General features: G+C 40.8%; 1 protein-coding gene across 3 annotated transcripts in view; it reads right to left on the reverse strand.

The window, feature by feature from the left end:
- Nucleotides 1-21,133, reverse strand: part of Stk3 (serine/threonine kinase 3) — a 237,565-nt gene that overhangs the window by 60,060 nt on the left and 156,372 nt on the right. For 2 of the 3 annotated variants that reach the window (XM_076911255.1, XM_034517278.2), the window contains 2 exons: nucleotides 14,659-14,851; nucleotides 4,482-4,657 (listed from right to left, as the gene is read on the reverse strand). In XM_076911255.1, coding sequence (XP_076767370.1) covers nucleotides 4,482-4,657; nucleotides 14,659-14,851 — 369 coding nt within the window. Of the gene's footprint in view, nucleotides 1-4,074; nucleotides 4,222-4,481; nucleotides 4,658-14,658; nucleotides 14,852-21,133 lie in introns of those variants that run through there. The other variant, XM_076911254.1, reaches the window with a different exon arrangement.

Here is a 21,133-nt window from a genome sequence, read left to right on the forward strand (position 1 = left end):
CCAAAAGAAAAGGAAGGAACTCAGCAACAGGAACCTTGACCAGCTTCTCTGTTCTGAGATTTATACCTCTGACTGACTTTGGTTAACTTCCATCCATAGAACAAGTGCCAGGCTTTCTTCCCCTTCCACCTTCTCCCAGTCCCACCTGTCAACATGGTGTCCTCCACTCCAGCACATGTGCTGTACTCTGGACACTGGACGCCACACAAAGGTCCGTCCATGTGTTAAAGGGTGGTGCTACCAGACGTGACATACTGTGAGATGTGAGGCCTTAGCAAGCTCTTAGGCCACAGAGGGCATGCCTGAGGAGGGCACTGTGGGACCCGCCATGGTTTTCCTTTCTGCTTTTTGGTTCCAGGTGTGTAGTTCACTACCTCTGGCCCCCTGCACACCATCTGGCAACCCTATGAAAGGCTTGAAAACATTGGGTTTACCTGCTCATATTCTGAAACCTCTAAAACTGTGGGCTCAAGAAAATTCTTTCTCATTTTAAGTTAATTACCTCTGGTACTGTGACTAACACAGGGGTCTCAGCCCCTTGTCAGAAGTGTATTAAGCACACACGAGGGTTGGCCCTATGGTGTTCTCCTTTCCTGCAGTGTGCATCCTTCAGTCTTCCTGCCAGCACCACACAGCTCACCACAGTGACCTTTATTTCCTTTATTTTCTTGTCAAAATTCATTTGAATTCAACCAGCCCTACAATCTATAATGAACTTTTGTGCTTCTCTAAAAAGCATTGTTACAGCTTTGAGAGTACATGAATGTGCAGATCTCAGGGTGATCTTAACTTTCTAAGTCTTCCAATATAAATTAATAGGAAATATCTTTCATGCGTGTTTTTTTTTTTCTCTGAACAGTATTTTGTAGTTTTTAGTGCCCTGCGTAAGAACACTGTTTCTGATAATATTCTACATCAACTATATCTGGAATTGACACATTCTATGTCAAGGTCAAAAGGACTGTAACTTCTCATTGCACTCAAAGCCTTCTACTGATGTGGAGACCGTCTGTGGGTATTAAATGGAGAGCCTGCCTAAGAAATTATGGAACACGTCTGCTAGAAATCTGGACGGTTAATTCTAGAGGCCATTCAGCTGTCTTGGTCAAGCAGATAAATAAATTGCTGAAGTCACTTGAGAAGCCCTAGGTAAGACCCACAGATAAACTACTTGATGAACCCGGCTGCACTGCTTTTCCACAAAATGATGAGCAAATACATTTGTCTAAAGTCGGGCCTGGAGAAATGTTAGGTTCCCGGACCTCCATAGTGGAGAAAGAGGACTACTGTTGATTGTCAGCTCATCTCCAAGGATGTGCTGTGGCACATGCATGCTCATACACACACCCACACATAAACCAACAATAAATGGGACCTTAAACCACTAAAGCCATTAGGTTTGGGGAGGCTCCAAAGACTAGTGAAGCAGAATTAAATCACCTTATTTACTATTTCTTATCGGTGGTGTTTTCTTCTCCACACTGCTTGCGTATTTTAAACCATCCAAGAGGCTATTTAAGATTCATTCTGACAAAATTCTTTGATGCTAAATATTCTACATTATTTATCATGTTCATGAATGATTTACAACTTAAATGTCAGTGCGCTAAATAATTTATATATTTTTTAAAGTAAACGGGTTAAAATGAAATCTTACCAGAACAAAAGAAATACAGATTATGTTTTTCTAAGTTCTCTGATATTTACAAAACAGTAAGCAGATACTGCAATTGTTTTCAGGCTAACCTGTGGATCACAGGTCTAATATTTACTAGTAATTATTACTAACTCTACTGAGTAGAGATTTTTAAATTTTAATACCTCATTATGAAAAGAACGCAAGTAACTAAGACATTGAGAAGAAAAGTATTCACAATTTTATATTTTTATAATATAAAATTTATATTTATAATCCCAGCCAGCAAGACGGCTCAGTGGGCAAAGGTCCTTCACACCAAAGCCAATGGCCCAAGTACAAGACCTGGGGGGCAAACGGTGGGAACTGAGGACAGACTCCCCTCTTCTGATTTCTAAACACACACACACAGACACACAGCACAGACACACACACACACACACACAGACACAGACACACACACACACAGACACACAGCACAGACACACACACACACACAGACACACAGCACAGACACACACACACACACACAGACACAGACACACACACACAGACACACAGCACAGACACACACACACACACACAGAGACACAGACACACACACACACACCACACACACACACACACACAGACACAGACACACACACACACACACACACAGACACACACACACACACACACACAGACACACAGCACAGACACACACACACACACACAGAGACACAGACACACACCACACACAGACACACACCACACACACACACCACACACAGACAAATACACACAGACACACACATACACGCACAAAAATAAAGGCGATTTTTGAAAAAAAGTAATTACTTTAAAATAATTATAATTCCAAAGCATCTATCACGACATCTAAGAAAAATAAGCTAATAGTACTTGAAATTTTAAGATATATATCTATATACATTTTATTTGCCTATAAAGTATTATGCTTATTAATAAATATAATTATAAATGATGGTAATTTTATTTGGAAAATAATTTTTCCAGAGTATTTTTGCAAAAATAACAAATTATTTAAACTTGCTGAAACAAAATTTTACTCATATTTTTGTTTGTTTTTAAAATTATTTTATTTATTTACATTCCAGTTATTGCCCTCCACTTCAGTCCCCCCGCCAATATTCTTCATCCCATTCCTCCTCCACTTGGCTCTGAGAGGGTGCTCTGCACCCCACCAGGCCACCCCTCCCTGGGGCCTCAAGTCTCTTGAGGATTAAGCACATCTTCTCCCACTGAGGCCAGACCTCTGCTACATATGTGCTGGGGCCTCAGACAGGCCGGTGTGTGCTCCTGGTTGCTGGGTCAGTCTCTGGGAGCTCACTGGAGTCTGGGTTAGTTGAGGCTGTTGGTCTTCCTATGTGGTCACTCTTCCTTTCAGCGTCTTCATTCCTTCCCTAAATCAATCATAGGGTCCCTGACTTCAGTCCAATGACTGCGTTTAAGTGTCTGCTTCTGACTCAGTCAGGCTCCCATCATGCATGTCCTTTTTGGTCTAGGTTTCCTCTCATTAATTTGCCTGCAAAATTCATGATGTCCTCATTTGTAACAGCTGAATAGTATTCCATTGTGTAAGTGAGCCACATTTTCTGTATCCATTCTTCAGTTGAGGAACATCTGGGTTGGTTCCAGCTTCTGGCTATTATAAATGAGTCTGCTATGAACATGGTGGAGGATGTGCCCATGTTATATGTTGGAGCATCTTTTGGGTATATGGCCAAGAGTGGTGTAGCTGGGTTTTCAGGTAAAACCATTTCTAGTTTTCTAAGGAACCAACAGATTGATTTCCACAGTGGTTGTACCAGCATGTAATCCCACCGTGACCAATGGAGAGTGTTCCTCTTTCTCCTCATCATCTTAGCCATTCTGATTGATGTGAGGTGAAATTTTAGGGTCATTATAGTCTTCATTTCTCTGATGACTAAGCATTTTGAATATTTCTTTAAGTGCTTCTCAGTCATTCGAGGTTCTTCTGTTGTAAATTCTCTGTTTAGCTCTGTACCCCATTTTTAAATTGGGCTATTTGGGTTTTTGAGGTTAATTTCTTGAGTTCTTTGTATATTTTGGATATTATCCCTCTGTCAGATGTAGGGTTAGTGAAGTTTTCTCCTAATCTGTAGGTTGCTGATTTGTCTTTTTTTTAAATTAATGTTTTTATTGAATATTTTATTTACATTTCAGATGTTATTCCCTTTCCCCATTCCCCCCACCCACCCAGAAGCTCTCTATCCAATCCCCCCTCTTCCTGCTTCTATGAGGATGTGCCCCCACCCTCCCACCTACACTCCCACCTCCCTGCTCTCAAATTCCTCCACACTGGGGCATTTTATCAAAGAATTCAAAGAACTTAGGTTTTCAAGTTCTGGAAACAAGCATGTTAAAATGATTTATTTGTATTCTCTGCACTCTTTAAAGAAACAATAATTAACCAAGTAGAAGAAATGAAGCTCTATGTTACCTGGACACGGTTTTAAGTGTGGACATGTACTCCAGTTGATTTTCAATGCTAGGTCATGAGTTAGAGCCATGTGCTCGTCGTCTCAGAATAGTTGGTCTCTCTGCATGAAATGGTTATCATTTACAGTACTTTAGAGGGCCTAAACATTTCTCTAAATTTGAGCTGATCTATTTAGTTATATTTTGCTGCTAGTACAGTTCTATAAGTAAGCTACAAATCCAGCCATAGCTATGGCTACACATTGATATACAGTCTGTAGTTTATAGATATATCATTCGTATTTATGAACTATGTCCTTCAATGTGATAAAAACGAATCTAGAAAGAAGAAAGAAAAACGGGAGAAAGAAAATGTACTTACGAAATCAAAGTCTCCATCTTGAGGAACTCTCCAGTTGTCAGGAAAAACACTGTTTGACATAGGGCATGGCTCACGCATGCTCTGATCACAATTTTCATGACTCTTGTTCTTGAAGTCCTGCTTATCAAAGTAGTCCATGAAAGAAGGTCTTTGTACTTGGGGTGACGTTGCATTTCCTTAGGTAAACAAACACAGAAGGTAGGTATAAGTTCTAACATCTAAAGAAGTACGACATTTATTGAAAGGGGGAATTTTTTCAGTGAGCCATATAACAAATGTGTCCTGGTCAAAGCCAAGGCCACCACTGCCAGTTCAGGAACACAGGGCAAAAACAAAGGAAAGAGTACTCAGGCCAAACAAGTATCAGCCAGATACATAAAAACTGCAAATAAATCTTTGTTATTTTAATAGAATCCTTATCATAATCTTATTAAAAATAATACTAGTGTTGAGAACAATACATTTTAAACATTTCTATTCTTTTCATGATAATGTCTGCGCTGATTATAACGATATACTTTTAAGGTGTTAAGAAACTGGAAGGGCTGCTAAGGTTTCCTCCTCTATTGACCACTTCCCTGTCAGTCTTTGCAGCTGACAACCCTACTCCCTGGGCTCCTGTAGAACCTCTCTGTATCTCCTGAAGTCATTTCCTTATCTCAAACTGTCTTAAGCTCTAGTTCCAAGTTTACATTGCGAGCTTTGTACCACCTGGTCGAGGCGTAAGTGAGTTAGAAGTTCGCTCCTGAGACTAACTGAAGGCAGTCCCCAAACCTGCAGCCCCTCCCCCATTGCATCTCTGCCAAGGTCAACACCATACACTCAGTCTTACCACAATGAAGCTGAGAATTCATTTGGACACCACTCTTTCCACACTCATCCACCGTGGATTTTAGTTCTTCTTCTCAAGGGTTGTTTATATTGCTCTATCTTCTGACACTTAGCCTCTAGCCAGTTTTTGCCTACCCCATAGAAAGGGGACTGATGGTACAGCTGCCTCCAAACGCTGCTATTTTACAGTCACAATTTTGACTATACTGTCACCATAGTGACCTTTCTAAATACAAACAAACCATATCATTGTTCTGCTCAGAATCTTGGATGGCTTACTTTTTATATTGAACAATTACAGTAAAAAAATAAACATTTAGAATAACTAATTTAAAAAAATCTTGTGGTTAAGTCTTGATCAGTAGTTTCTAAATTGAATTCCTTAAAGCCACAGTACTCCAAGAATGTCCCAGAGACCACCAAGAAGGCATTGTTCATGTAATGTTCCAGACAGAAAGTAAGCTACTTCTTTTACAAGAAAGGCTTCTGAGGAGGGCACAGGAGCCTGGCCCTCATCCCATCACTTGGTCCAGTGAGCCCTTTCACAGCCTTGTCACCCAAGCATCAGGTGGCAAAGGTGATGGCTCTGTCTTTGCTGTTGGTTTTTCACATGAAACAGCCTCAGGTGACATGGTCCTCAGGCTCAATCCCATGCTGTTCACTTGCCTATGGGAACACACCAGACTTGCAATGTCGTAAATTCAGACAACAGTCATAACAGTGATCTGGCCAATTTAGAATGTGCTTGCACTAGGACACAGGCATCTTAACGCTGACAGCTAAGGCACATTGTTGGCTAAAGATGGGATATGAAATAATTTTCAACAAACAATGCAATGCTAAAAGCTTCCCTCTCAGTCTCTAACAGAAGATGAATCAGAATCAATGCCTACGTTCTGTCATGAATTCCAGACTCAAGAATTCTTTAACTTAAAAAGAGAAGAGTGGCAATATCCAACTCAAATAAGGTAGTTTTGTTTCATCTTATGATATTTTATTTTGTTATGTTTTATTATTATCCCATAGAAGCCTGTTTGTTTTCTAATGAGAATCAGAAAAGGAATGGATCTGGCTAGGAGGGAAGGTAGGGAGGAACTAAGAAGAGGGGAGTAGAACATAAGGATACATTATGTGATTTTAAAAAAAAAATCTGTTTTCTGTAAAAAGGGAAAGACGAGCAGGTTGGTGAGATGGAACTGTCCTATGGGAATCCACCTCTTTCCCCATCCCCACCTCATAATCTCTGTGTGTATTTGGCATATATGGATTGTAGATGAATTTGCTCAGGTAAGGATGGAAGAAGCAGGAGTAGCAGTGCATCTGTTTGTCTGAGATCTCCCGTCTTTAAGATGGTATGACTTCCTTAACACTACAGACGTTTGTCGGGCTTCATACTGGTTAGGCAGTTTAGTTCAATGGTAAGCCACATGTGACAAGCCTCATTCCTAGTATACGGCTAAGAAGCTAAAGCAAGCTGAACACCTGCATAGACATGCTCACTGCAGCTAAAATACAGAAGCCACTCAACTGCTGACTGACAGATAAGCAGACTGAGGACAGGGGAAAGGAACCAGTCCATGTGAGAAGGTTAATTACTGACATTAGTGGAAAACATATATTTCATCAACATTTTCAACAAAATTTAACTACCCTTGATCTGTCTTTGAACCTCTTCATTAAAACATGTATTTCTGTATTTTCAGAACTGATATTTGGTTCCTACTGTAACTTCTCACTACAAAACAGGGTCTAGAAACTGAAGCTAAGTCTCAATTTACAACCTGTTTATGATAATAGAGAAAAACAACACATTAAGTTATAACTACATCTGCACAAATTCTCTGTAAGATACTTGAGAAAATCAAAAAGCAAAGTGAGAGGTGAGGGGATGAGAGCTTAGTGCTCCTTCCTCTCTTTCATGTTCTTCCTTCTCCCCCCCTTCTCTTTCACTGCCGTGTGTGTGTGTGTGTGTGTGTGTGTGTGTGTGTGTGTATGTGTGTGTGTTTTACCAAGGCTCTTGTAAATACTGAATTTACCCTTAGAGAATGCAATCCACACTCAGGAAGCTGAGGCAAGAGGAACATAAGTTTGGGTCCAACAACCTGGGCTGGTCTTTGCACACTTTACTTTCCCAGTAGTTAAGGTTCCCCACTGAGATCATTTTCTTCTCCTCTCCGACCAGGTTTCCTATATAACAATAAAGGGTCCTCATTATGTTTCATGTTAAAGTTTTCCAATGTCTTTATGCATATGACCCATTTTAAGACTGTGATGAGGATCAGTACTCAGAGCTACACATATAATCCCAGTACAGAATTACTCCTCCTGCGTATACACTAGAGAACATATAATGGTCTGCACAAGTTATTTCTGATCTTCTGCCCACAGTAACTCCTGATTCAGATCTTTGTATCTGAAAGAATTCACCAAAAACATAATAGGGATGAATGGAGGACCAACATTTTCCTGGGAGGAACTGATATTAATGAAGCAGCTACTGTAATATAAGCTACATATCTTGTTATGAAGCCATTGTAAAGAAAAGTCTAATGGACCGCCTTCTTTTATTTAAGTTGAATTTTAAAGTTTTATTAACTCTGCAAGACTCAGTTATTGAAAAAAAAATTAATTTTTTTGTGAAAAACGTCTTCAAAACTAAAAGCGAGCTGACCTCCATAGGCTCGTCCTTACCTGGCAGAGCAGGGGAAAGGCTGAGTGAGAGCCAGCTCTTTCTTCTGTAGTAAGTTAGGAACTAAACAAGCAGAGGCAGTGTCTAGAGAGAGCGAGGGGCAGCCGATCCCCAGGCTCAATAGCAAGAGGGAAATGGCAGGCAGCTCCACAACAGAACTTTCTGCTGCAGAGTGTGGGAATGAGCTCAGCAGTCCTGTCAGCTTTCCTGCCCTGTGAGCTGCTCTCCTGTCGGCAGCCCCTCCTCTCCTGTCAGGGTGAGAAAGCACTTCTCTTCTGGCAGTGGCCTGGTGACATAACTGACCAACTATATAAAATAGGAGTTTCCAAAAAGTTCTGATCTTGATATGAACATTACACTTTCCCCATGCTTAGAATCTGGATTTGGATTTAATGGTTGGGAAGCTGTTGTCTCCTCTGCAAGCCCAATGAAAGTAACAGCCTCAAGATGGAACCACAGGAAGGCTCTGATGGCACCATGAAATCACTCTCTCTGAATTTCCTGTTCAGTACAAAAAGAAAAGAAATTAATCCTATTTTATTTAAACCACCATTATTTGGGCTTCATGGTAGATGTGGTACAATTCAGCCCTTAACTGGTAAACTTCTGTTCATAGAGTGGAAAACATCATTTTTTTTTTTTTTAACGTGAGAGGGAGGATTAAGAAACTTCAGTTTTGCTAAAGAATTATCCTAATTTTAAAACTTTAAATCCACTATAATTTATGGTAATTTAATTTTATTTACACTTCAGATACACTATAGTTGTGAAAGTCTTTTCCAGTCTGACCTAGAAACCTATGGAAAATGTTTTATGGGTTCCACACTCAAATCTGAACAGTAGGAGGAGACAGAGTCTGAACTGGCCATTTTTATAGCCACACTAGGCTACAAAAGTGGTAATTGTATCTGGTTGGCCAAAGTGGTTCTGTGCAGATCCCTAAACAACCCAGGTAAATGTCAGGACACAGGATCTTTCTCTATAACTGACAGTGAAGCCCGATTACTGAAAACAATATCTGTACAGCCCACTGAACATAGAGGCAGGTAGAGCTGGTGCACTCACTGAGCCGTCAGCCCTACGTTCTGGGACAACAGCACTCTCTACTATCTATCTACAGTTGTAGCTACGAAACCCTCAATCCACAATCTGTCCTGCCAGGGCAATGGTGGCTCAGAACTTGTGGGAGTGGCCATCCAATCTGGTTTAACTTGAGGCCCAGGCCTGAGGGAAGGCCCATGCCTGATACTCCTGGATGGCTGGGAACTGGAGACCAGATAGCCCAGAGACCTAGGGTAGAAGAAAACAGGACTGGAAAAAAAATCAATGAAATGATTCCCAATGATATTCTGCTATCTATCTATCTATCTATCTATCTATCTATCTATCTATCTATCTGAAGAGAGTGTATATATGAGTGAGTCAGAGTCTAGGTTTCTAAGTTGTAGGTCTCCATTGGGTCCCTCCCCTTAGAGCTCGTGGAGCCCAGTGAAAGAGAGGAAAGAAAGATCGTAGGAGTCAGAGATGGAGGACACTAGGAGAACAGTCCACTGAATAAACTAAGCAGGGGCCACATGGGTTCACAGAGGCTGAAGCAGCAAACAGGTCTGCCTAAGTCTGTGCCAGGTCCTCTGCATGTATGCTTTGACTGTGGTACCCTAACTGTAGAAGTCAGTGTGTCCCTGATTCTTTTCCTCCTATGGGGTTGCCCCGTCCAGCCTCCATGTGAGCTCGGGCTTTACCTTGTCCTGCTGTATCTTGTTCTGCTGTGGTTGGTTGTTGTGCCTTGGAGGCTGCTCTATTTTGAAGGGAAATAGAAGGGGATGGACCTGGGGGAGAGGAGAGGTGGGATGGGGACCTGGGAGGAGTAGAAGGAGGGAAACTGTGGTTGGAACGTATTGTATGAGAGAGAATCTATTTTAAAAAATAAAATAAGCTTGAGATGTTGAGCTGGTTTATCTTGGGCATTGGATGATTTAGGGAGAGAGATCTGCTCTTATTTTATATTTGAAATCCACTAACTTTGAGAGGAATATTTTTCCCAGTTCTGGGCTTTCAAAAGTTCTATGGCGTCAACTAAACAGAAACTTTAACATACTGTACAGCCATTTTCATCTTACATCCAGTCAAACTTTATATTTCTTACATTTTATAAACAAAGTATATTAAAGATGCTCTAAGAAATATGTTAGAGAGATAGCTTGGTGGTTAAGAGTACTTGCTGATCTTGCAGAGTCCCTGGGCCCCAGCACTTACATGATGTCTCACAATCATCAGTAGTAACTCCAGTCCCAGAGCAGCCAGAGCCCTCTACTGGTCTCCTCATGCAGCAGGCTCACACACTGCACATACATACATACATGCACACACATACATGTGACAGAGCCCTCTACTGGTCTCCTCATGCAGCAGGCTCATACACTGCACATACATACATGCACACACATACATGTGACAGAGCCCTCTACTGGTCTCCTCATGCAGCAAGTGCACACACTGCACATACATACATGCACACACATACATGTGACAGAGCCCTCTACTGCTTTCCTCATGCAGCAGGCACACGCACTGCACATACATACATGCACACACATACATGTGACAGAGCCCTCTACTGCTCTCCTCATGCAGCAGGCACACGCACTCACATACATACATGCACACACATACATGTGACAGAGCCCTCTACTGCTCTCCTCATGCAGTAGGCACACACACTGCACATACATACATGCACACACATACATGTGAACAAAACCATTCACACACATACAACAAAATAAATAATTCTTAAAAACTATAAATAATGCAGATAAAAACTTAAAAGATATCTAACACATACATTAAATAAAGAATAACTCTATTTTTCCTTAAAAAAAAACAAACCTCTAGATAATAACCTACTCCTAAGTAAGAAACAAGCATTCTTACACAGAGAGTTAACAAATCTAAAAATCACCTTAAATAAAAGAGGCAGTTTGTCCCATTAGATTGTTTTTTCATGACTTTATAACAATATTTCTATTCAAATATCTGTGCTTGCATATCTAATGATTGTCTATTCTTACTTTAAAGCTCAGTATTAACATTTAGACTGTGTTTTGGAGGAAAATAGATTAAGTTGTTTTGAAAGTTAACAGTAGGGGCAGCTGTAACTGCCTAGTTAATGTTTTACTGTACAATACGAAACACATGCCACAGTGTACAGCTGAGTCTCCAGGGGGAAAGCAGAATGATGTTTCTTACTTGCAACTGAGGGAGAGAGGAGCACATGAGAACTCGGGGGCCGTGCAGAGAGAAGGAAGCAGACTGTGGTTGCTATGGCAAATACCTTCTTACAACACTGAAAGAACAGCCACATAAAAGTGACATCAATTTCTCCAGCTGCAGTTAAGTTCTGACCTTACCTTATTAAAGTAGATTTTATTGTAATAATAAACGTAATATTTGAAATTACTTAGTTCCTCAATTTTGGCCTAGTTCTTTCAACTTACTTGCTTATATAACCAAAACCCCATTAGCAGCAAAGGAAACAAACCCTGTCCATTCCCTCCGTGCCTATGAAACTTTAACAAAAAGTTCTTTTCTATCTCTTCCATTAATTCCTGTAAACTTTTACAAGGATACTAAATTAAAGTAGACTAAAATTGTGTAAAATAATGCCAGTCCTTCATAACTATTCTTTAATGTTCCATATTTATTCTAAGCAAATAAAGTCTTCATGAAAAGACAAATATATGAAAGAATTTTAAAATAACTTAACAAAATGCAGTGTGCTTGACTTTCCAGTCTCTTAGCATGCTGTGACAAAGATACCTAGGTGTAAAGAAGGAAGTTACAGTTCGTAGATGCAGCATGACTGTCAACAGCAGAGGGACCCGGGCATTAACCAGTTTGTTCTACAAACTACAAGTAAATTAAGCGTTCATTTAAAATGTAGGTGTTCTACCTGACTCATGATCTTGGAAGTCTGTCCTCTAGTCTGTTGCTAAGAATACAATAAACACATACAAAAGCCAGGGTGGGATACAGAAGCTACTGACATGAACTTCCCTCCCTAGCTTACCATAGTGCATTAAAATAAAAGAGGATGCACAAAATCCAGGGAAGGCTTTGAGCCTCATCGTGAGGAAGGTGACAAGTTCAGGAAGAACAGCTGCTCAAAGGTTTCCAGGACCCAAGTGTCCAGCTGAGGAGGCTCTGAGAACAGTTAAGTCCGCAGAGGCGCTGTGCAGAGAACAGGCAGCTGTTTTCCATTTCCAATGAGGGCACAGGAGAGGAAACAGACAAATTGAAGCGAAGCTTTCAGTTAAACAAAAAGAAGAGAGTACTGAACATGCTAATTGTGTCTATGGCAATCTTTCTTTGGAGGCCTTTAGAAGATACTCATTTGTACAAGGAAGAAGACAGCTTGTATTTTGTGGTAATAAAACATACTGCACAATCAAGATGCACTGTCAGACAGTCGTGAGCTGGACTATACGACACCAAACACCCCCAGGCCCAGGGCACACAGACAAGTGCCCACAGGGAACTCCCAACTACTGTAAGCACACCACACACAGTTGGATACCTACTGCCTCTATAGAGAAAAGTGAAGGTTTCCAATGGCCAGAAACACTATGGGTATTTGCAACAAGCCGCATGAGAAGGATGGTTCATGTTGTATTTACTGCTATGTCCTGGCAAAATTAAACTTACTAGTCAAAGTGGCATATAATTACTATATTTTTCTTTGAAGAAACATTATCTGTCTGTCTGTCTATCTACTGCCTATCATCTCTCCCTCTATCTCTATTTCCCTCTCCCTTTCTCCATCCCTCTCTCTGTCCCTCTCCACCACCCCACTACATCTGTGTGTGCCTGAATTGTACTTGTGAACCAAAGGGCGATATCAGGTATCTTCCTTAACCATGTTCCACACTGTTTTTGAGACAGGGTTTCTTAAGAGCCTGGAGCTCAATGACTGGCTAGAATGGCTGGTCTCCTGTCTCCCCTCCCACCTTGCATAGCTGGGTGCTAGGAATCACACTCAAGGCCTCAGGACTGCTCAGCATGCTCTTCCCTAAGCCAACTCTCAAGTCAGAGTTAATAATTTCTTAATGCTTCATTCCCTTGGCTCAAGACTTTGCAATTACAGAAAAGATTCATTCACGAGTATTAAACACAATTAGGTACTTCTATGTTTGTATCTGATCCTTTTCTAAGATGGATTTTAAGTGAGAGAAGAAGATAAAGGTTATGTGTTAGAAGTAGAAAGAAGAATAAACAAAGAACAGGACAGAAATGGGTGCTTGGACAGCCCATCTTCACAGTGCAGTCTAGGGACAAAGTGAACTGTGGAGCAGAGCCACTGTCAGGCTCTCCTCGGTCTTTCTCATAAACCCTTTCTGAATCAGTGTCATCACTTCTCAGAATGAATTCCCCCAAATGTCAAGCAGAACTGCAGATGCTTTCTTTCACTAATTAGATAAAGAGTCCAAAATAAGTTTTTGATATATAAATGTTCATATATCAGATATGTCTGACTTGGGCTGCAGAGAAGGCCTAGTTAGGGTCACTTGCTGCTTTTACAGAGATATGAATACAGTTCCTAGTATCCACAAGGAGGCTCAGAAACAGCTGTAACTTTTAGTTCTAAGGGATCTGATACCTTCTGACATCTGCAGGCATCTGTCTGCACATAGTACACAAGTATACCCTCAGGCTCACATGCACAAAAGTAAAATAATAAAAAAAACTTAAAATATCTAGATATAACTTCTATTTCTTCTAATAAAATCTAATTGATTTAAACACACTGAGATATAGTTATCACCTTGAGTTAACTCAATAAATTCCCAGGCAGGAGACATGACATCAGCTGCATACTTTTACCATTTCCTTATCATAGCAGAGGTCAGGGAGTCCCTGCCTCTCTCTTGGCCACTTGGAAACTGGTATGCAGCAGAATATAACCTACCACATAGGACCACACTAGTAGAGAAAGGAAGAGAACAGTCAACAGCTACAGAGATGGTCAGCGTGCTCTCTCCTCACTGAAACACTATGTCCTGTACTGATGACTGCGGGTCAGAGTTGGGGTCAGTCCACAAAAGGAATTCCAACTTCATTCTGTAAGCAACACAGGTCAGGGCAAATGTCCTAATAGTCAGGTCAGCCCTGCAGCAACCCAGGCTCTATGCTGCACACATCAGAGCAGCTGGAAGTGCAGGAACTGAGCCTCCTTTCTGTAAGCCTTCCTAGGGTTTCATCTCCAGTTTACACTTCTCTCTCTGTGGTTTAACTGATAATTTAGACAGCATGCAATAATATTATGTCGTATTTATTGGAACAAAATTTTAAATTTTCCTTTTAATTGGAAAAGTAAATGTTAGAAACACTATCCTGTCCCTAAAATATTTCACAAATTAAATTATGGGTTTATAGCTTGCAACAGAAACAAGTTCCATAACCCTAAGTTAAAGATGTATTGTTAAGTGTTACACATATGTTAAAGGGTTTTGTTTAAGGTTCTGACATTTGCTGTCAAATAAGCCCCAAACCAAAAATTCCCATAATCATTTCTAAAAAGGAACAGAATTTATCCTGGTTTCAGTGAGTATACTTCCAAAAGAGAAAAGCGCCACAACTGCGAGAAAAAACACTACATACTCTTCATAGTGCCGTCCTCCTCCTCCTCCTCCTCACTGTTTATAACCATGGTCCCCAGGTCCGACTCTAACATGGTGCTGTTATGTTCAATCATCGTCTGGGCCCCTTCGCTCATCGTGCTGGTGGCCCGCATTGTGCCGACACTTTCCGAACCAGTCTTCACCATAGTGTGCGAATCCAGCTCATCTTCATCCTGCAGGCAGAATATCACTGTCAGTACTTTGCACTGTGGTTAAGTAACATTAAAAAGCCACAGACAACCAGTCTCTGCTGTACCTTTCTTTCACACATCCTGTAAGACAAATACTGTGTTTTCTAGAATTCCTTGCAAGTAGAATTCTGGGTAAGTACATTATTTCAAAGACCTCTCCAAGACAGCAAATCTCTCAGTTCTTAGTAAAAATGTATGTATGCTTTTTCTAATGAATAAAAAGTACTATTACTATTAGAATATTAAATAGTGTTAAAAGCAGATTCAAACAGATACGACGAGTACACCAGCGTCCACAGCAAAATTACTCAAAACACTCAAAAAGGTAGAAATAACTGAAGTATTTACTCTCATGTTGGGAGCCGACCTTTAGCAGAAAGCGGCTAGAGAGCAGCTATCCACATGCTAGCCACGCCCCCAAGGCTTACATCATATCCACGTGCCTATAAGGGGCGTGGCAAAAGTATATAAATACCCTAGATTTCCCTTCAAATAAAGAGACTTGATCAGAGACTTGATCAGAACATCTGTCTTGTCTCCATTCCTTGCATCTCTTCTCTTCATCCTCACTCTCTCTCCCTCTAGACCCTGACCGAAGACTGGAGTGGCAGTTTGAAGCCAGGCAGAGCAGAGCAGGCCACAACATAGTAACTAACCAGGCTTGTTAAGTCTTTTGTCTCAAGCCAGGTAGAGCGGAGCCGGTTGCAACACTCTCAAATGAATATAAAAAGCAAGGTGTGCTATACACATGCAACAAGTATCATTCACCATTAAAGGGGAGTGAAATCCCACAATACACTCTGCTGCAATATGTGTGTGCGTCTATGTGTCTGTGTGTATGCAGGCAAGCTAACTCTGTTTAGTTGATGAGTCACTGAATTGTTTTCTACAGTAGTTGGATAATTTTATATACCTAACGGCAGTACCTTGGACTCTAATTTCTCTGTTTCCTCACCAATGTTTATTATTTTTTATTCTTTAAGATGGTGATCTAAAAGGGCATTAGGCAGTGCCACTCTTGTTTAGTTTATAGTCTTAAGTAGTAGTTATATTGAGCAAAGATTCATATACTTAATAGTTCATTTATATATCTTCTTTGGAAAAGTGTCTATTGAAAACCTTTGTCCTTTTCTTTCTCTTATGGCTTTTTTGAGGCACGGTCTTGCTATGAAGCACAGGCTAGCTTTTCACTGGCCCCTCCTTCCTAAAAGCTGGGATTAGAGGCTTGGGTTCCTTTGGCTAGCTTCCTTTGCCCCGTTTGAATCAGCTTGCTTGTTGTTGCAGCACTGTCTGCATTCTAGAATTATACAATGTGAATATTAACCCTTTACTGGAGATATGAGTTCCAAATATTTTTTTTCTTTTCCTGTGAGTTGACTTTTCATTTTCTAGGTGGTATCTTTTGACACAATAGAGGTTTTCACTTAAAATAAGTCCAACTTATCCTTTTTCTTTCCTGATTTTGTTGTTGGAGTTTAGCCAGTGATTTTGTGTTTCTCGGAAGATATACAGCAGATAACGTAAATGTGAAGGCGCATACTTAGTTATACATAAGGTGAAAACACTCATGATCATAAAACTTAATGCAGCTGTAGAGAACAGAAACCCAATACTGCATTCTCAGCAACTCAGTAAGAGTAGGCTAGCATCTGCCTGGTTCCTTTCCTCCTCCCCAGCCTTCCTGCTAAGTCTAGGCACTGTGTCTCCTCTCCCAGCCTAGCCTTGTTTTAGATGACACCTTTATTCACATGCTTCCAACTGTCTGACGTGGTCGTATGGACTACTTAAATGCTTAAGGACACCTTAAACTAAGAATCTCCAAATCAGAGATGTTTGCCTCTGTCTTTCTAGTTTCTCGTTTGCTGGGGTCCCCAACAACCAACACCACAAGCTCTTCAGCAGCTTGCCAAGACTAGCAGTGCTCCAGGGTGCCCTGTGCTCCTCTCTCTCACTCCCACATCTAACCAGTCAACAAGTTCTTTAGGGGAAAACAAAACCAACTTTATTCCAGCGTCACATCTTCTTTTCCCATTCCCATGGCTCCCGAGCATGCTGCCCATTTGAGACCCTGGTTAGTGCATGTAGTAGACCTGACTGAAGACTCCCAACTTTCTAAAGTTGTGGCTCCTGGGCATAGGCTCTTCCACAGACATTAGACTCTGAATCTCATTTTTTCATTGGTTAATGAAGACAGAATGACAAAGATGTGAAAACTGTGCATGCACGTGGAGGAGCACATGGAGGGGCACAGTGATCTTTGCACACACACGGAGGACACGGTGATCTCACTCTGCACACACAGGGAGGACACAGTGATCTCACTCTGCACACACAGGGAGGACACGGTGATATCACTCTGCATTAGTCACTCCTGGATACTATCTGTATCACAATTGTCTACTGAAGAAGCTTTAGTAAGTCCTGGTTCTTGTCTGTATGTCAACATCCTCTCTGCTCTTACCGTGCTATCCCTGTTTTCTCACTGTTCATATGTCCTCCACAAAGGACAAGGTGGTCTTACTGAACCTTCCGCATAATCCCCAATGCTCACTACAGTTCCTTCTCTGGTCATGTCTTCTCCACATAGAATGCCCTCCCTCTGTGATGGTGACTGTAGATTGTTAACTTTGACAGGATAGAGACTCACCTAGGAGACACCCTGATGAGAGAGTATGGAGATTAGAGCAGCCTACCGCCCTGCCTCTGAGGGATTACTCTGATGAGGTTAACAGACATGGGAGTTGGGTCCTGGACCGTGTGTGAAGGAGAGTCGGCTGAGCAGCAGCCTCTGTCACTCTTGGTTTGCCGCCTGTGGATGCAGCATGACCAGTCACCACAATTTCCTGCTGTTTTGACTTCCCTGCCTGGTTGACTGTACCCTTAAATTTGAAGCCAAAGGGCCCCTTAATTCCTTAAATTGCTTTTTCCAGACATGAGAAGAATAACTAATATGCATTCTCTATACAGTTAATTAAATTAAAGGGACTTTTACCTCCGTGGCTAATCAGCTTTCTTCGTTACTTTATTTTTCAAACCAGTAGGATTTACAACATTCATTGCACTTCAGCGAATGATTTGGTACTTTGAGCACTTACTCTGTGCACATATTATAAATATGTGTGTCTTATGTATAGTAACACAAAGAACGCCATGCGCTGCTGAGCCCACTTGTCTCTCCCTGCATGAAAACACAGGAAGAACTGAATTTTCCCTCTTATGGAATTTTAACGTCAGGGGACTTTACAATAAGAAAGAAAATATTTTAATCCCTCATTTTATATCTGAAAAAAAAAATAGCTAGGTCCATAGAAAGTACAATTACTCTAAGGTTACATACCTGTTTAAACATAAAACTAGAGTTAAGCAACGCATCCTTTAACTTCATAGTATCTATCCTACTATATACCTGTACCTTATTTATAGTATCACATGTGTGCACTGTATTTATAGCACTGCACTGTACATATTTACAGTACTGAATGTGCTTACCGTATTCACAGCACTGCACGTGTGCACTGCACTCACAGCACTGCACGTGTGCACTGCACTCACAGCACTGCACGTGTGCACTGCACTCACAGCACTGCACGTGTGCACTGCACTCACAGCACTGCACGTGTGCACTGCACTCACAGCACTGCACGTGTGCACTGCACTCACAGCACTGCACGTGTGCACTGCACTCACAGCACTGCACGTGTGCACTGCACTCACAGCACTGCACGTGTGCACTGCATTCACAGCACTGCATGTTGCGCCGTATTTGCAGTTCCACATGTATGTGCTGTATTTAGAGTGCTGCATGTGTGCACTGTGTACTGCACGTGTGTATCATATTTACATTTGACTCCTTGAATGCTCAGGTCAGACATGTATGCTCACAATGTTAAAAGTTTATACAATTCCTTTTTTAAATTGCATTTATTTGTTTTGTGTGTATGTGTGAGCAAATGTGCTTCTGTGTGTTTATCTGTATGCAAGCTCACCTGTGTGTATAGAAACTGGATGACAGCTTGCAGGAGTTGGTTCTTCTTGCACTATATGGTCATGAGGATCAAACTGAGGTCAGCAGGCTCAGAAGCAAGTGCCACCCTCACCGAGCTATCTCAACAAACTTACTATCCAACTTTTAGTCCCAGAGTCCAAAAAATTATTGCATTTACACTGGTCTGAATGGCATCTTTCCCTTAAACTAAAGCAGCCTCATTTGTTCCGTTTGTATTCTTGCCTTTTCAGCCCCTCACACGACAGGAAGACTGAGCCGTTGAAAAGACAGATCACATCATCATACTCGATTGCTGCAAAATCTTTACCACGATGAAATGTGAGCTGTCCCTGTAACGTGTCAGTTCCATCTCCTGTCACATTCCTGGTTGCTCACCAAACTCCAGCCACGCTGGCCCTCCTTAGCTGTTTCTTGAGAATTCTATGAATGTTCCTGTGTGATCTTTAGACTGGCTGATCCTCCAGACTGGAATGTTCTATAAGATAGTGTGGTCATTTGTTTCCCTACCCAGAGGTGACTCTAATGCAGATGTCCTCTTCTCAAAGAGGCTTTCTGTGACACTAACTGAACCGAAGCTTCCACTAGTCCACTGCTTTTCCTCTACTCTTCACAGGTTGGAACTGGCCTTCTCTGTGACTAGAATGGAAGTCTAATGAAGCCAAGAGATTCTTTTTAACTTCAAATCCCTGCTACGATGATTACCTAGGACTTAGTAGGTACATGAATATTTTACACAAAACAATTTATATTCATTTCCTAATTCATTTAGCAAGCATGTATTTTACATTTATAATTTAACAAGCACATTACCAGTTTGAAGATACAGAGATGAATACGACATAGTTCCACTCCATTTGGTTTTCTAGGGAGTTTGAGGTTTGGGAGAAATCTCCTTATGTGTGAGCAATAAACTAGGAAAGAATCTCTTAAGAGCTATAAGCAAGGTGTTGACAGTGCACTGAGAACCCAGGGGCGGAGCCTCGAGCTCTGCTTCAGTAAGTGAAGAGCACCTCTCGGAAGAAGCTGTCCTGGAGTGAAACCTTTCCCCTCTTAAACATTAAACTTTTAACATTTACTACACATATTTACAGGACTCAAATTAGTACGTTAATACATACATACATATATATATATATATATATATATATATATATATATATACAGGAAATTTGGGTATGACGATTTCCATGACTTAGTGTTTGAGATTCTGTCTTCAGTTCATTAAGTCGTAAAAGATGAGAGGGTTATTATGCACAGACACACGAACACAGCTGGGGTGGAATGTTTCATAGGCCAACCTTTTTCATGAGAACTGCTCTCAGACAAACCCTTTCTAAGCACACACTAGGAGACTGAGTTAGGTGGAACTACCACATGACACCTTGTTGTTGTGCACACTATACAATTACCGCAACACGCTTTAGTGTCGGTATACCTGACAACACGCTTTAGTGTCGGTATACCTGACTTACCTAAGTCTTACATTAGATTCTAAAATCTCACAGTAGTACTACTTCTATCCTTAATGTGTGGTATAAAGTATTGTTCTTAAAACAAATTTTACAGAATAAACACTAAATTCCTCACTTTGAAATATGGGAGGACTGGAGGGAGGGGACACTGTGGTTGGGATGTATTATAGGAGAGGAAAAGAAAAGAGAAAAATACTTAGAATAAACAAACAAATGACTATTAAAAAAGAACGTACTAGGCCTATACTTGTTCTAGTTTATCTACGCCACTCTCTGAAGCCGCCATTTAATGACTAACGTATTCAACACGAACAAAGAGGATTGTGGCTCTGTCACTGCTCTCTCAATGAATAAAGAGAAAAGAGGAAAGTGACAAAGTATAGAGGTAAGGGACGACGTCATCGATGCCATGTGATCTTAGAGAGAGAAAAGTTTTATATAAAATGTATTTGTTTTAAACTTACTATTCTAAGCAGAAAAGTTATTGAAGCGATTAAGGTGGGGGAAATGATGCTATTAACTAAATTATTATTGTCTTCTATTTAATAATAATAAAAATTATTATTATCAATGAGCTAGAGGCACATGCTCAAGACTTTTTATAAACTACACCCATTTTTCTAATGAACTCACTGGAGCATTTATTTCTCTTATACAAATGATGATTCTGAAGGTCAATCAAATTTATGATTTATCCAGAGTCACATGGTGAGTAAGCAGAAGAACAGGAAATACAGCTACTTCTCTCCGACAGCACATCTTCTTGGAGCTAACTCCAGTATGTAA

This window comes from Arvicanthis niloticus, chromosome 13, assembly GCF_011762505.2.
Source record: "Arvicanthis niloticus isolate mArvNil1 chromosome 13, mArvNil1.pat.X, whole genome shotgun sequence".
Taxonomy (NCBI): Eukaryota; Metazoa; Chordata; class Mammalia; order Rodentia; family Muridae; genus Arvicanthis; species Arvicanthis niloticus.